This window comes from Schistocerca americana, chromosome 3 (genome assembly GCF_021461395.2).
Source record: "Schistocerca americana isolate TAMUIC-IGC-003095 chromosome 3, iqSchAmer2.1, whole genome shotgun sequence".
Taxonomy (NCBI): Eukaryota; Metazoa; Arthropoda; class Insecta; order Orthoptera; family Acrididae; genus Schistocerca; species Schistocerca americana.
The window spans coordinates 963,067,937-963,081,912 of NC_060121.1; the positions used below are offsets into that span (position 1 = coordinate 963,067,937).

At 39.0% G+C, this 13,976-nt stretch overlaps 1 protein-coding gene across 2 annotated transcripts in view; it reads left to right on the forward strand.

Annotated features, from left to right (window-relative positions):
* LOC124607445 (cyclin-L1) overlaps positions 1-13,423 on the forward strand; it is a 73,620-nt gene extending 60,197 nt beyond the window's left edge. For both annotated transcript variants that reach the window (XM_047139779.1, XM_047139780.1), the window contains exons 9-10: positions 5,653-5,790; positions 13,147-13,423. In XM_047139779.1, the coding sequence (XP_046995735.1) occupies positions 5,653-5,790; positions 13,147-13,288 (280 nt within the window). In that variant the 3' untranslated portion in view covers positions 13,289-13,423. The remainder of the gene's footprint in view (positions 1-5,652; positions 5,791-13,146) is intronic.
* The last annotated feature ends 553 nt before the right edge of the window (positions 13,424-13,976 follow it).

Below are 13,976 nucleotides of genomic sequence, written 5' to 3' on the forward strand. Positions count from 1 at the left end.
TATGGTGGCTGTTATTCTGTTCTCCACTTCTTCTATGTCATGAGGTAAAAGGGGGGTGAATGTGCTTTCTTTCACGTATTCCCCCAAGAAAAAAATCACATAGGGTCGTGGCCTGGCGATCTTGGGAGGCCAAGAATGCAAGGCAGTGTCTCAGCGTCCCGTGCGCCCTATCCCAGCATTGAGGTGGAGTGTCATTGAAAAAATAATGTATGTTGTGCCTGTGTGGTGGAGCTCCATCCTGTTGTAAATTTAAGTCATCGGAGCCCTCCTGAAGTTGTGCAAAAAGCCAGTTCTGTAACGTTTGAAGGTAGCTCATTCCAATTACTGTGTTTTCCTCAAAAAAGCAAGGATGTACGCTTGTTCATGAGAATGGCACAAGAAACCTTCACTTCAGGTGCCTCTCCCTTCATATTCAGTAATTTTGTGAGGATTATGGAATCCCCATATGCGCACGCTATGTCAGTTCACTTACTGCTAACATGAAATGTTGCTTCATCACTGAAAATTAGCCATGGTAAAAATTTATTGTCTTCCATGTCCTCTGGCAGAGCATCGATGAAGTCAACCCGTCTTTTTTTATTTATTTTTTATTTTTATTTTATTTTATTTATTTATTTTTTTATCACGAACCCGAAGTGCTTGCAGTAATTGTAGTCTGTATGGTTGATAGACCAAATGATGCCTTAACACTCACCACAATCATATGAGGCCCTGCCAGTCCTCTGCTTGCGGGGGAGTAGACTTCTGTGGAGTCTGCTCAAATGTTTGCTGAATTCTTTCCACCGTGTCATCAGAAGTGTGAGCTCAAACTGGACTCTTACCTTTGCACAGGCATCCAGTCTCTTCAAATTGGCGATACCAACAATGAATGATTTTTTTTTTTTTTTTTTTGGGCGGGGGGGGGGGGGGGGGGGGCTGCACGCGGACCAATGCCAACTAGTAGCTCACTGGACTGAAATCACTGACTGACTCTTTCCAAATTATAGTGCACAAAATACCTTCTGTTGAGTGGACACTATCTTACTTGTGATTGCAAACTTGGAAGATGCATTGACTGAGATCTAGGGACAATTTTCTAAACTCCAGGCCACACCCACTCAAAGAACACTTATTTACTTGCAGGTAGTCCCATGTTTGGTAATAATTACTGTCCAAAATTGGATCATTCTTTTTGAAACACCTTTGGATTTTCAAAGATTGATTCTATATCAAGAGGCAGAGGATTCTGTTTTCTCTATAGTGCATTGTAAAAGATTAATAATTAATCAACTGTTGTCTCAAAGAAAACTGAAAGGAAACAAGTGCCACTCAGCAACATCGTGCGGTCTGTCAGTCAGCGAGAAACTCTTTCAGTAGGAACTTTAGAGCAAATTGGGAGAAACTTCAGTAGGCCTTAGGACACATTGATACAGCCTATTTGTGTGCAACCTTGTATGTACTTTGCATTGAAGATTATACCTGGAAAATGTTGATGTGCATAAATACTGTATATTCCCATTTATTCAGGGTAATGTGGGGAACAAGATGCGTGAGTAATTGAGATATTTTCAAGTGCATGTTCTGAACAGTGGCTAGTGGATGGGTAATAGCAGGAGCAGCAGCAGCATCAGTGGCAAACGTCTGTGTGCACCCAGACACCATTCAGCGGAGTAATCTTCCGCTGCTGATGGTCCCCGTATGTGCGGCATTTGTGGCCCCCCCCCCCCCCCCCCCCCCTTTTTTTCTTTAAGGGTGAATGATCCGCCCACAAATAATTGGGAATACAGTGTATAATTAAATTTGTTTGCCATTTATTAAAATAATGGCGCTTTTAAGGGGATACGGAATCGGATTTTGGGTTAAAAAATCGAATTTTTTTTTATTGGCGTATTATATTCTGCCATGTTTCCTCTTTAAAATGACGTATCATACATAGCTCTACTACAATTATAACTATTTTATTTTTATATATTTGTGAGATCGGGTATTGCGCTTTAGTTATACACGTCTCTCGTGGCTGACCATGAACTTTTTGGCAGTACCTTTAAAGTGACATGAATTCAAATATCCCGGTTTCCAGCGACTATTTATACACTAGTTGCCCGAAAATGTTTCTCTCTGGTTTCCTCAAGTTACTCTTTGACTTTGTGGCGGGACTGTTTTGTAAACAGTGTGATATAAGAAAGTAGTTGTTGTTGAGTTATTTCGTATTTAGTGCTTCATTTTTCGCAGTGAAAATGCCTAGAGCTAAAGCAAAAGTATTTAAAAAGCGTGTGAACTGGCAAAAGAAAAGAAATAATGATTCATTAGCAAAGCAAAGCAGTTCATCATCATCACTGTTGGAAAATGTGAATCCACTTATTACTGATTTGCCGAACGAACTTACACCAAATGAAAACAGTGCTTCTCATAAAAAACTAAGAGATTTGGAAGAGAAATATAATTTACTTGATAGAGGGAATGAAGTTTTTGAACTCATTGATACGAATATATTGTGTGAAGCTCTTGAAAACAGTTTGTGCTGCAAAAAATGTCATGGAAACGTTTCTCTGAAAGTAGAATCCCATGTTGGCCTGGCTGCCCAGTTTAATTTAATATGCAGTGTTTGTAAATACAGCTGTAAGTTTCCAAGTTCGGTTTCAGTAACTGTAAATAATGGATACAAGAAAACTGAACTTTATAGTGTAAATATTAGGTTAGTTTATGGATTGCGAGCAATTGGTAAGGGCAAAGCAGCTGGTGATATGCTATGTGGTGTTCTAAATCTTCCAAGTGCACCTTCAAAGTTTGAAGCTTACAATTATGTACTAGGATCTGCAGTTGAAGATGTAGCACAGAAGTCAATGCAGGTTGCTGTGGAAGAAGCAGTGGAAGAAAATGACGGCAGTCGTGACCTCACAGTGGCGTTTGATGGCACGTGGCAGAAAAGGGGCCACACCTCCAACAATGGTGTTGTAACAGCAACTAGTGTTGATACTGGCAAGGTTATTGATGTTGCAATAATGTCTAAATACTGTAGGTGCACAGGCAGGCTGAAAAATGAACACAGTGATGACTGTATTGCTAATTATTATGGTAGTAGTGGTGGCATGGAGGTTGCTGGGGTGAAGAAAATTTTTCATCGCTCTTCACAGTGGTATAATGTTCGCTATGTCAAATATCTGGGAGATGGTGACTCTAAAGCATTCAAAGAAGTTTTGGAAAGCAAACCATATGGGAACAGTGTAAATATAAGCAAACTTGAATGTATAGGACATGTGCAGAAGAGAATGGGTGCCAGGCTGAGAAGGTTAAAATCAGTTATGAAAGGGAAAAAACTAGATGATGGGAAAACCTTGGATGGCAGAGGAAGATTGACTGATTCCATAATAGACCACATTCAGAACTGTTATGGCCTTGCAATCAGGCAAAATACAGGCAATCTTGAAGAAATGAGGAGAGCTATATGGGCTTTATATTTCCACACCGCATCCACGGATGAGCGTCCACAACATGGTTTGTGCCCCAAAGGTGAAAACAGCTGGTGTAAATACAATAGGGGACTAACAACAGGAGAGAAATACATTCACCACCACAGTCTACCATCAGCCATCATGGCAGAAATAAAGCCCATTTTCAGAGATCTGGCTGACAGAAGTCTTCTGATGAAATGTCTTCACGGAAAAACGCAGAACCCTAACGAGTGCTTGAATAGTGTGATATGGCATCGTCTCCCAAAAACAGTGTTTGTCGGAATTAATACACTACATTTTGGTGTGTATGATGCTGTGGCAACCTTCAATCTTGGAAATATAACTAAATGCCAGGTCCTTCAAAAGTTGGGTATGTGTGTTGGTTCCCGTACGGTACGTGCTATGTTCTTTTTAGATCAGCACAGACTAAGGCATGCTGATAATATAATCAAGACATTAGTGAAAAAAGCAAGACAGGTGCAGAGGGGTGCCAAAAGAAGACTTGAAGATGATTATGAAGACTGTGAAGGGGGTATTAGCTACGGATCAGGAATGTTTTAATCTTCTTTCTCCGTTTCCCGTAAGTTTACTTTTTACTTCATCTAGGAACATTATCTCAGGTACTGGTCAACCTAGAAGTCTGAAATTTTTATGACGTAGTGACATAGGTCCCTATTACATACTGAAACAACGATTTTTTAATTACTTGATTTACAAAAGACTTAGGGGTGATAGTCTAGTAAAAAGCGATGGAAAAAATTTACTTAAAAATAAATGTACAATATCTCTGTAAGAAAATACTTTGACAATAAACTGTTGTTTCAGTATTGTTGTAACATATGAATGCACATACAGTAAAATTTTTACCTCTCTGTCTCCAGTAGTTTGTGAGAAAATGTTCCCTATAGTAGGCATATATTAACATTGCGGGGATAGGTGATTCCGTATCCCCTTAAGAGGAATGTAAACTTCAATCGGTGTTGAGTCCTCCATTTATAATTTGCTTCAAATCAAAATTAAAATTCAAGCATTTGAGGATCATTACCAGATCAAAAATGAACTTTTGTCTTATGATGACAGGTTTCCAGAAGGTTGAGTTTTTACTTTTGTTTAATATTACTTATTTTGTGAGATCAGGAACTCATTGGTTGCAGTCGTGGAGTGTAGTATATACTTACCTTGATGAGATCGGGTTTAGAACTCATGTGCCAGGAGAGTAAGTACTGTTGGTCAATTGAGATGACACAAAATGTAAACTTTCTTGTATGTATATTGAAGTTTGTTCTAACATCATTACCATTTGTTTGTTAAAACAACAGAGTTATAATTGGTGTTTCTCATCTTGCATATCCATTGAAAGAAATAAAATATTCAGGTACAAAAACGTGAGAATCAGACGAGGTGGGGTATGACTTTATGGGTATGAGAAGTGTTTACCACCAGTTTCAAATGAGCTGTTGTACTGCAGTGACTATGTCAGCCGATCATTGTCAAACATGAAAATGCTACCCTCTGTGCTCCACAACACTTCTTTGAATTGTACTTGGTACATATTCTCAGCCCTAAAACACCACGCACAGTAGTAGATTGAGTCATCAGAATTGGGCTGTCATTCATGTTGCTTTGTGCTGGTGTGTGCATCTACTTCAGGGAATGCTGTGTCTATTTCAAGGGGAGTCACTTTCATGTCGCAGTGACTGAAAAATGTTTGAAAAGTGCACAGACAGAAGTCTCATAGTGAACTGTTGATCCTTGTGCAGTTCATCTTCCAGAGGATGGACTAACTTACTTTTGTGTTTCTCACAATGGACATTGTTCTGTCCGTCATTGGATTTCCTTATTGATGAAGCATTTATGATCTGTTCGCTAAACTCCTATTCTCATGTATTTTTGAGCAGTTATTGAAAAAGCAGTAAAAATTAGATGCCACTTTACTTCCAAATTACCAGTTTCTCTCTACCTTTATTTAGAAACCACATTTTAGTTATTAATTGCCATTTGCATATTACTGAAGTTATCAGTTTTTTTTTTGTTACTATTATCCTTAACGGAGTCAAAATGTGTTAAAATTTTAATAAGAAACAGTTAGCAATAAACTGTTTTCCTTTTTTCACTTCTTTGAATTACAGGATGTAAGCTATCAGAATTGTGGGGAAATTGTTGACTCAGAAAATTACGCTGTTTCGCTGATTTACAAAAAATACTTTTCCTTCCGTTGCAGGACACGATCTCTGTCTCGATCAAGATCTCGGTCTCGGTCGCGTTCCCATGAGAGGAAGAATCGTAAGTGGACAAAAAGTCGGCGCAGCTACTCTCGTTCTCCAAGTCTTTCACCACACAAGTCACGAAAAGCAACCAGGTAATAGATCTATAATACTCCCATTTCTATATTAATGTACAAACCATGCATAATAGTTCAGCATTACCATTTATTCTGGCCTCAGGTGCATAACAGTTAACCAAGCAGAATGTGGTACCATTTCTGTATAATCGAAGAACTTGCTGTTCATTCACGTGTACTGTATTGAGTTGATTTTCATGGAAAAAGTGCACAAGGACCAATTAACTTTATAATGTGGAGCAATAACACCTAAAGACTTTTGTTTTAAGACTGGTCTGTGCTAACCTACCACATAAAAAAGTATTCCCTCCGAGTTCGTAACTTTTTGCGCAACAGTCTTCTACAGGGTGAGACAGCTAAGTCATAACACCCCTTGTATCTCCCTCCCCAACCGTAATAGGAACCCTATGTTAAATTTTAGCGTAACATGATGGGCTTAAAAAGACTGTTTCAAATATGTGTATATCATAATATTTAGGCGAAGGTTTTTGAGACACAGATCAGATATGTTCTTGTATTGTGTTCGTCTTTCGAAGCGGTGTTGTCCAATGCAACCTTTCCTGTTGAACACTGAGGAACTTAACGAGGAAGGCGTTGTTTTCCTGCCTCTCGATAACACCGCAAGGTGATGCACTAGTATCTGGAGAGAAGGGTATACATGTGCTGCTGGGGTAATGAGACATTGCATTTCCATTGCAGTTTCTTGGAACAGACATGTGCACCAACGATGAAAAGTTAGATATGCTTCTAGTGTATGGTGAAAGCAGAAAAAATGCTGTTAGAGCAATAAAGCGATATACGTCAGCTCCGTGCACATATTTGCAAGAAACTACGTGAATCGGGATATGGAACGCCATGCAGAGGACAAGGCAGAAAACTGCAGCTGGCGAGGTACATGAAGAGGGCGTTCTAGTATTTGCGCATAACGACCCTACTGTTTCGTCGCGACATATCGCCTCGGAATGTGATATAAGTCAGAGAAGTGATCTACGCATATTGCACCCGCATAGATTTCACCCGTTTCACCTCTCAATACATCAAGCACACTCCGGTGTGGATTTCGAACGGCGCCAGTAATTTTGCCGGTTTGCTCTGCAGTGCCTACAAGATGATCCAACGTTTTTTCAACAGGTGCTTTTTACTGATGAAGCGACTTTCACCAACCACGATAATGTGAATTTGCACAATATGCCTCGCAGCCGTTCACAAATCATTCAAACGCCGACTACAAATGTGCATTGCAGCAGAGGGGAAGCATTTTGAGCACATGCTCCAGTAAAGTTTTATGTCATGTATAGTATGTATTTAGCATCTTTGTGTGTATTTGCTTCGTATTGTGATCAATAGTAAATATTTTCAGATTTAAAAAAAAAAAATACGTACAAAATAATTGTGACCAATAAGGGCCTCCTCATTTACATTTGTATTTCTCTTTCTGTTACTTAAAACGTATTAACATCTTGTTGTATTTTAATACTGTATGTTGTCTACTATTTTGGTATCACAGGTGTCAAATAACTGAATAATATTTGCGCGACATCCTCAGTTAATTTTTGCACAAAATATCGCAGTATGTATTACTATTGTCAGGTAAATGGGCGTGTTTGTGTAAGGATCGACTCGCGACGTTTACCGTGTACTCTACACAACAGGAAAGGTCGCATTGGACAACGCCACTTCGAAGGACAAACACAATACGAGAACTTATCTGTGTCTCAAAAACTATTCACCTATTCGTCTTTTTAAGCCCATCATGTTATGCAAAAATTTAACATAGGGTTCCATTTAAAAAAAAAAAAAACAAAGATGGCCTCATATCTCTGTAATAAAAAATAGCACAAACATGAATTGTGATGTATTCGAGTAGCCCCTGTCCCTGCAATTCACTGTCCAAACGGCACCTTTGTGTCTATTACGGTTGGGGAGATACAAAGGGTGTTATGACTTCAGCTGCCTCACTCTGTATATGTAAACAGTTGTTACAGAGTGAGGTGGTGCAGTAATAAGGTACTGGATATGTATTCGGGAGGACAGTAGTTCAAATTCTCTATTAGCCATGCAGATGCAATTTCTCCATGATTTCCCTAAATTGCTTGAGGCAAATGTTTCTTTGAAAGGCAATAGCCCATTTCTTTCACCAACCTGGGTTTGTACTCAATCCCCAGTGACTGTGCCCTCGACAGGACATTAAATCCTACGTGAAAATTTATTTCGAATTTGGAAGGGCTGTTATGGATAGACAATACTTGCATTCGAACAGGCCCAAGATTGTCTGATATTCTGAAGTGCTTGATGCAGAATCAGTGTCGCTCAAACAACAACATGAGATTTGACTAGCGCAACATTAGCGCAAGGGATCGCGAGAAACTGCAGTATAACAAATCTGTTGCTCTGTTTAAAATTGGACAGTTTTGTGAAATGCAGGAGGAAATAGTATTAAAACCTGTCATCTTGCAACCTTTAGTTGCATTTGAACATGTTTGCTATAAAAGTTCTCATACTTGTATAGATACCACATGCAAACATTAATGTTGGTTTTTAAGTAAAGGTAACATTCAGTTGTGAAAATACTGTCCATGAAAAAACATTACTTGATTCCGAACCTAGATTGATATTTTATTTGATTAGAAGAGACCGTAATCATTTACTAAATGGGTCACAGATGAGAAATTCAGTCCCTGTTCACGTATTAGAATATCAGGTAAAAACGTTCCCAGGTTTTTATCAGCCTTAGCACATGATGGTGATACAGATTCAGAATGAACTGTCTAACAACTAAAACAAATATTAAACTAATTGTTATCATGAGAATAAATTAAGATGGCGAGACCCGCTGTGGAGACAGTACCAACAGATACTTACTATTATTATAATTCTAATTTAGTACCAACAGAGGTCGGTACATTACGAGGCAAGCAGAAGCTCAAGAATTGGACTGAACTTTTTTGCGATATTTTATTTATATATTAGTTGCTATTGTCACATATGAAACAATGACACCCCTTGACTGAGAACTAGAATGAGTGCAGGAGGAGGGGAAGGGGGGAGTAGAGATGGGGCAGCAAATGAAGTAGTATTGCCAACCGTGGGAATCAGTACCATGTACCTTGGCACTCTAGGAACATCTATCATGTTTTTAACCACAGTTCGAGTGGATCCATTTGTAGTAGGAATTGAACCAACTTTTAAGTTGGACAAATACTCAAAAATAATATTCGTGTCTGCAAGAGATAGTAAGAGGCTAGATAGGAGCCGAAGGCATCTGACACATTCTGTGCTGCAGTGTCGTCATTGCCATCCGTGCCATATGATGGAAACAAGAGGGGGGTGTGGCCAATGCTGATTCTATATAGCCAGTGAGAGAGTTGCAGGCAGATGAGTTTGAAAGCAAGAGAGACAGTAACATTTTCAAGCCAGTATAGAAGCAAAATCCAATGTTTCTCTGAAGAAATTTCTCTTTGTGTTATCGAAGTGTAGAAATCAGTAAATTGCGTTAATTTAGAATAGGTATAACATTTGCTATTTAGGCAGATACTTTGTCAGTAAAACTTTTTTTTTTTTGATTAATCAGACTATTTTAAAAATAAATTTTTGTCATCAAGGCTCTTAGAGAAAGGGGGCAGGGGTTCTTATATTCAGGGGTTAATATGGCCACGTGGCGGATAACCTGTGAGTGAGCTAAGGGGACCATACCTTCGTTGCATCCATGGAACAGCTTGTATTTGCACCATTTTTTTTGTCATCCTATTGAAGTCGTCATAGTCTCTCCCTCTTTTTTACATGTGGAATGTTACCAGCACTTGCTGTATATGGGAGGCACAAGTGCGTATGTCCCAAAGAGACTGGAAAGAAAACAGATAATGAGAGAGAGATGAAATTAAGTGTTTTGTGTTGCTCACAATTTTTGAGCCATAATATGAGAGTTGGACATATGAGAGACATACAGAAAGTGTATCCTCTCAGGTGGTTGAATTAGACAAACCTACTTATTTATGCCCCCCCATAGACCCATAGACCTTGCCATTTGTGGGTAGGCTTGCATGCTTCAGTGATATGAAGGATATTTGTTGAGAGGCCAGACAAAAGTGTGGTTCCTGAAGAGGGGCAGCAGCCTTCTCAGTAGTTGCATAGGTAACAGTCTGGATGATTGACTGATCTGGCGTTGTAACACTAACCAAAAGGGTCTTGCTGTGCTGGTATTGCGAATGGCTGAAAGCAAGGGGAAAGAGGGCATGCGGCTTTACTGTATGGTTAAATGATGGCGTCCTCTTGGGTAAAATATTCCGGAGGTAAAATAGTTCCCCATTCGGATCTCTGGGCGGGGACTACTCAGGAGGACGTCGAAAACTGGCGTTCTATGGATAGGAGCGTGGAATGTCAGATCCCTTAATCGAGCAGTTAGGTTAGAAAATTTAAAAAGGGAAATGGATAGGTTAGATATGGTGGGAATTAGTGAAGTTGAGCGGTAGGAGAAACAAGACTTCTGGTCAGGTGAATACAGGGTTATAAATACAAAATCAAATAGAGGTAATGCAGGAGTATGTTTAATAATGAATAAAAAAATAGGATTGTGGGTAAGCTACTACAAACAGCATAGTGAACGCAATATTGTGGCCAAGATAGATATGAAGCCCACGCCCACCACAGTAGTACAAGTTTACATGCCAATTAGTTCTGCAGATGATGAAGAGATTGAGTAATTTCTTTTATCTCATCATACATTTCATCAGATAGTGACGGGAGATGAAAATTTAATAGTCATGGGTAAGTGGAATTCAATAGTAGGAAAAGGAAAAGAAGGAAACGTAGTAGGTGAATATGGAATGGGGGTAAGGAATGAAAGAGGAAGCCGCCTGGTAGAATTTTGCACAGAGCATAACTTAATCATAGCTAACACTTGGTTCAAGAATCAAGAAAGAAGGTTGTATACATGGAAGAGGCCTGAAGATACTGGAAGGTTTCAGATCGTATAATGGTAAGAGAGAGATTTAGGAAACAGGTTTTAAATTGTAAGACATTTCCAGTGGCAGATAATGACTCTGACCACAATCTATTGGTTGTGAACCGTAGATTAAAACTGAAGAAACTGCAAAGAGGTGGGAATTTAAGGAGATGGGACCTGGATAAACTGACAGAACCAGAGGTTGTAGAGAGTTTCAGGGAGAGCATTAGGGAATGATTGACAAGAATGGGGGAAAGAAATACAGAAGATGAAGAATGGGTAGCTTTGAGAGATGAAATAGTGATGGCAGCAGTGGATCAAGTAGGTACAAAAACAAGGGCTATTAGTAATCCTTAGGTAACAGAAGAAATATTGAATTTAATTGATAAAAGAAGGAAATATAAAAATTCAGTAAATGAAGCAGGAAAAAAGGAATACAAATGTCTCAAAAATGAGATCGACAGGAAGTGGAAAATGGCTAAGCAGGCATAGCTAGAGGACAAATGTAATGATGTAGAGGCATATATCACTAGGGATAAGATAGATACTGCCTACAGGAAAAATAGAGAGACCTTTGGAGAAAAGAGAACCACTTGTATGAGTATTAAGAGCTCAGATGGATACCCAGTTCTAAGCAAAGAAGGGAAAGCAGAAATATTGAAGGAGTATATAGAGGATCTATACAAGGGCGATGCATTTGAGGAAAGTATTATGGAAATGGAAGAGCTTGTAGATAAAGATGAAATGGGAGATACGATACTGCATGAAGAGTTTGGCAGAACACCGAAAGATCTAGGTCGAAACAAGGCCCCGGGAGTAGACAACATTCAATTAGAACTACTTATAGCCTTGGAGGAGCCAGCCCTGACAAAACTTTACCTTCTGGTAAGCAAGATGTATGAGCCAGGCGAAATACCCTCAGACTTCAAGAAGAATATAATAATTCCAATCCCAAAGAAAGCAGGTGTTGACAGATGTGAAAATTATGAACTATCAGTTGAATAAGTCACGGCTACAAAATATTGACACAAAATCTTAACAGACGAATGGAAAAACTGGTAGAAGCCGACCTCGGGGAAGATCAGTTTGGATTCTGTAGAAATGTTGGAACATGGGGATTAAGGAAAGGCAAACCTACGTTTCTAGCATTTGTAGACTTGGAGGAAGCTTTTGACAATGTTGACTGGAACATTCTCTTTTAAATTCTGAAGGTGGCAGGGGTAAAATACAGGGAGCAAAAGGTTATTTACAATTTGTACAGAAACCAGATGGCAGTTATAAGAGTAGAGGGACATGAAAGGGAAGCAGTGGTTGGGAAGGGAGTGAGACCGGGTTGGAGCCTATCCTCGATGTTATTCAATCTGTATATTGAGCAAGCAGTAAAGGAAACAAAAGAAAAATTCAGAGTAGGAATTAAAATCCATGGAGAAGAAATAAAAACTTTGAGGTCCACTGATGACATTGTAATTCTGCCAGAGACAGCAAAGGGCCTGTAGTTGAACGATATGGCTGTGTCTTGAAAGGAGGGTATAAGATGGACATCAACCAAAGCAAAACGAGGATAATTGAATATAGTGGAATTAAATTGGGTGATGCTGAGGGAATTACATTAGGATGTGAGACACTTGAAGTAGTAAAGGAGTTTTGCTGTTTGGGGAGCAAAGTAACTGATGATGGTCGAAATAGAGAGGATATAAAATGTAGACTGGCAATGGCGAGGAAAGTGTTTCTGAAGAAGAGAAATTTGTTAACATCGAGTATAGATTTAAATGTCAGGAAGACCTTTCTGAAAGTATTTGTGTGGAGTATAGCCATGTATGGAAGTGAAACGTGGATGATAAATAGTTTAGACAGGAATAGTATTAACCTTTCAAAATGTGGTGCTACAGAAGAATGCTGAAGATTAGATAGATAGATCAGATAACTAATGAGGAGGTATTGAATAGAATTGGGGAGAAGAGAAATTTGTGGCACAACTTGACTAGAAGAAGGGATCAGTTTCTAGAAAATGTCCTGAGGCATCAAGGGATCACCAATTTAGTATTGGAAAGCAGCACGGAGGGTGAAAATTTTAGAGGGAGACCAAGACACTAAACAGATCCAGATGGATGTAGGTTGCAGTAGGTACTGAGTGATGAAGCAGCTAGCACAGGATAGAGTAGCGTGGAGTGCTGCATCAAATCAGTCTCTGGACTGAATACCACAAACAACAACAACAACAACGACATAGTAGTGTGTAACTCTCCGTTTTGCCCAGGAGATAGCAGCAGAGAGATCTGACACTGACTTGATAGAAAGACAAAAGAGGATGGGTTCAGTTCAGTATTTACAAATTTGTTTTGATTTAGATTATGATAAAGCTAATCTAACAGATACACTAACTATCACCTATTATCTATTCATAAGGAACTTAATGATAGTATTTGTTGCAGGGAGAAGACGAGGCATCGTTCACGTTCTCGAAGCCATGAAAGTCGCCGTGGTGAAAATTATGACAGGTATTATTCTAGTGGAAAATCACGCAGTAGACATTCATCGCGTGGTGTTGAAGATCGGCCAAAGGAGCGTCGATAGCAAAGACAATGTGCACAGTTGTCTGATACTTGACTGCCTATTTATGGACACTATGAAGTGCGACGTGATACTTTTTTTAATATTTTGTGTGAAAATTGTAAATTTCTTGTACATTAAAATTTATATTTATAGTAATTTTTCGTTTGTGTCTACCCTTCCCTATTGCTAACACTTGGTTTAAGAATAATGAAAGAAAGCTGTATATGTGGAAGAGATACTATAAGATTTCAACTTGATGCATAGGGTCTTTCATATATTACACAATTTAAAAAAAAAATGCAATAATTAATTCAAAAGTACATCAAAATATTTTTTTTTTTTACTTTCGTCTACATACATTCCCATTTAAGTGAGGAAAATTATATCAGGAATATGTCCACCTCCACTGTCTTGGCAGGCAGTTACTTGGTCTATGAAGTTTGTGATGACCCTCCCACGGACGTGTGTCTTGTGGTCATTAATGACATGTTAAGTTAAAGAACGGTTTGTGGTGTGTTCTGGTAGACCTTGGAATTCACACAACTCCATAAAAAGAAATCACATGGAGTAAGGTCACAAGATCTGGGAGGCCATTCCAGGTCGCCATGAAGTGAGATAACAGACTGAGGGAATTTTTCATGGACTAGAGTTATTGTCTAGCAGGATGTGTGACATGTAGCCCAGTCCTACCGAAACCACATACTGCCTG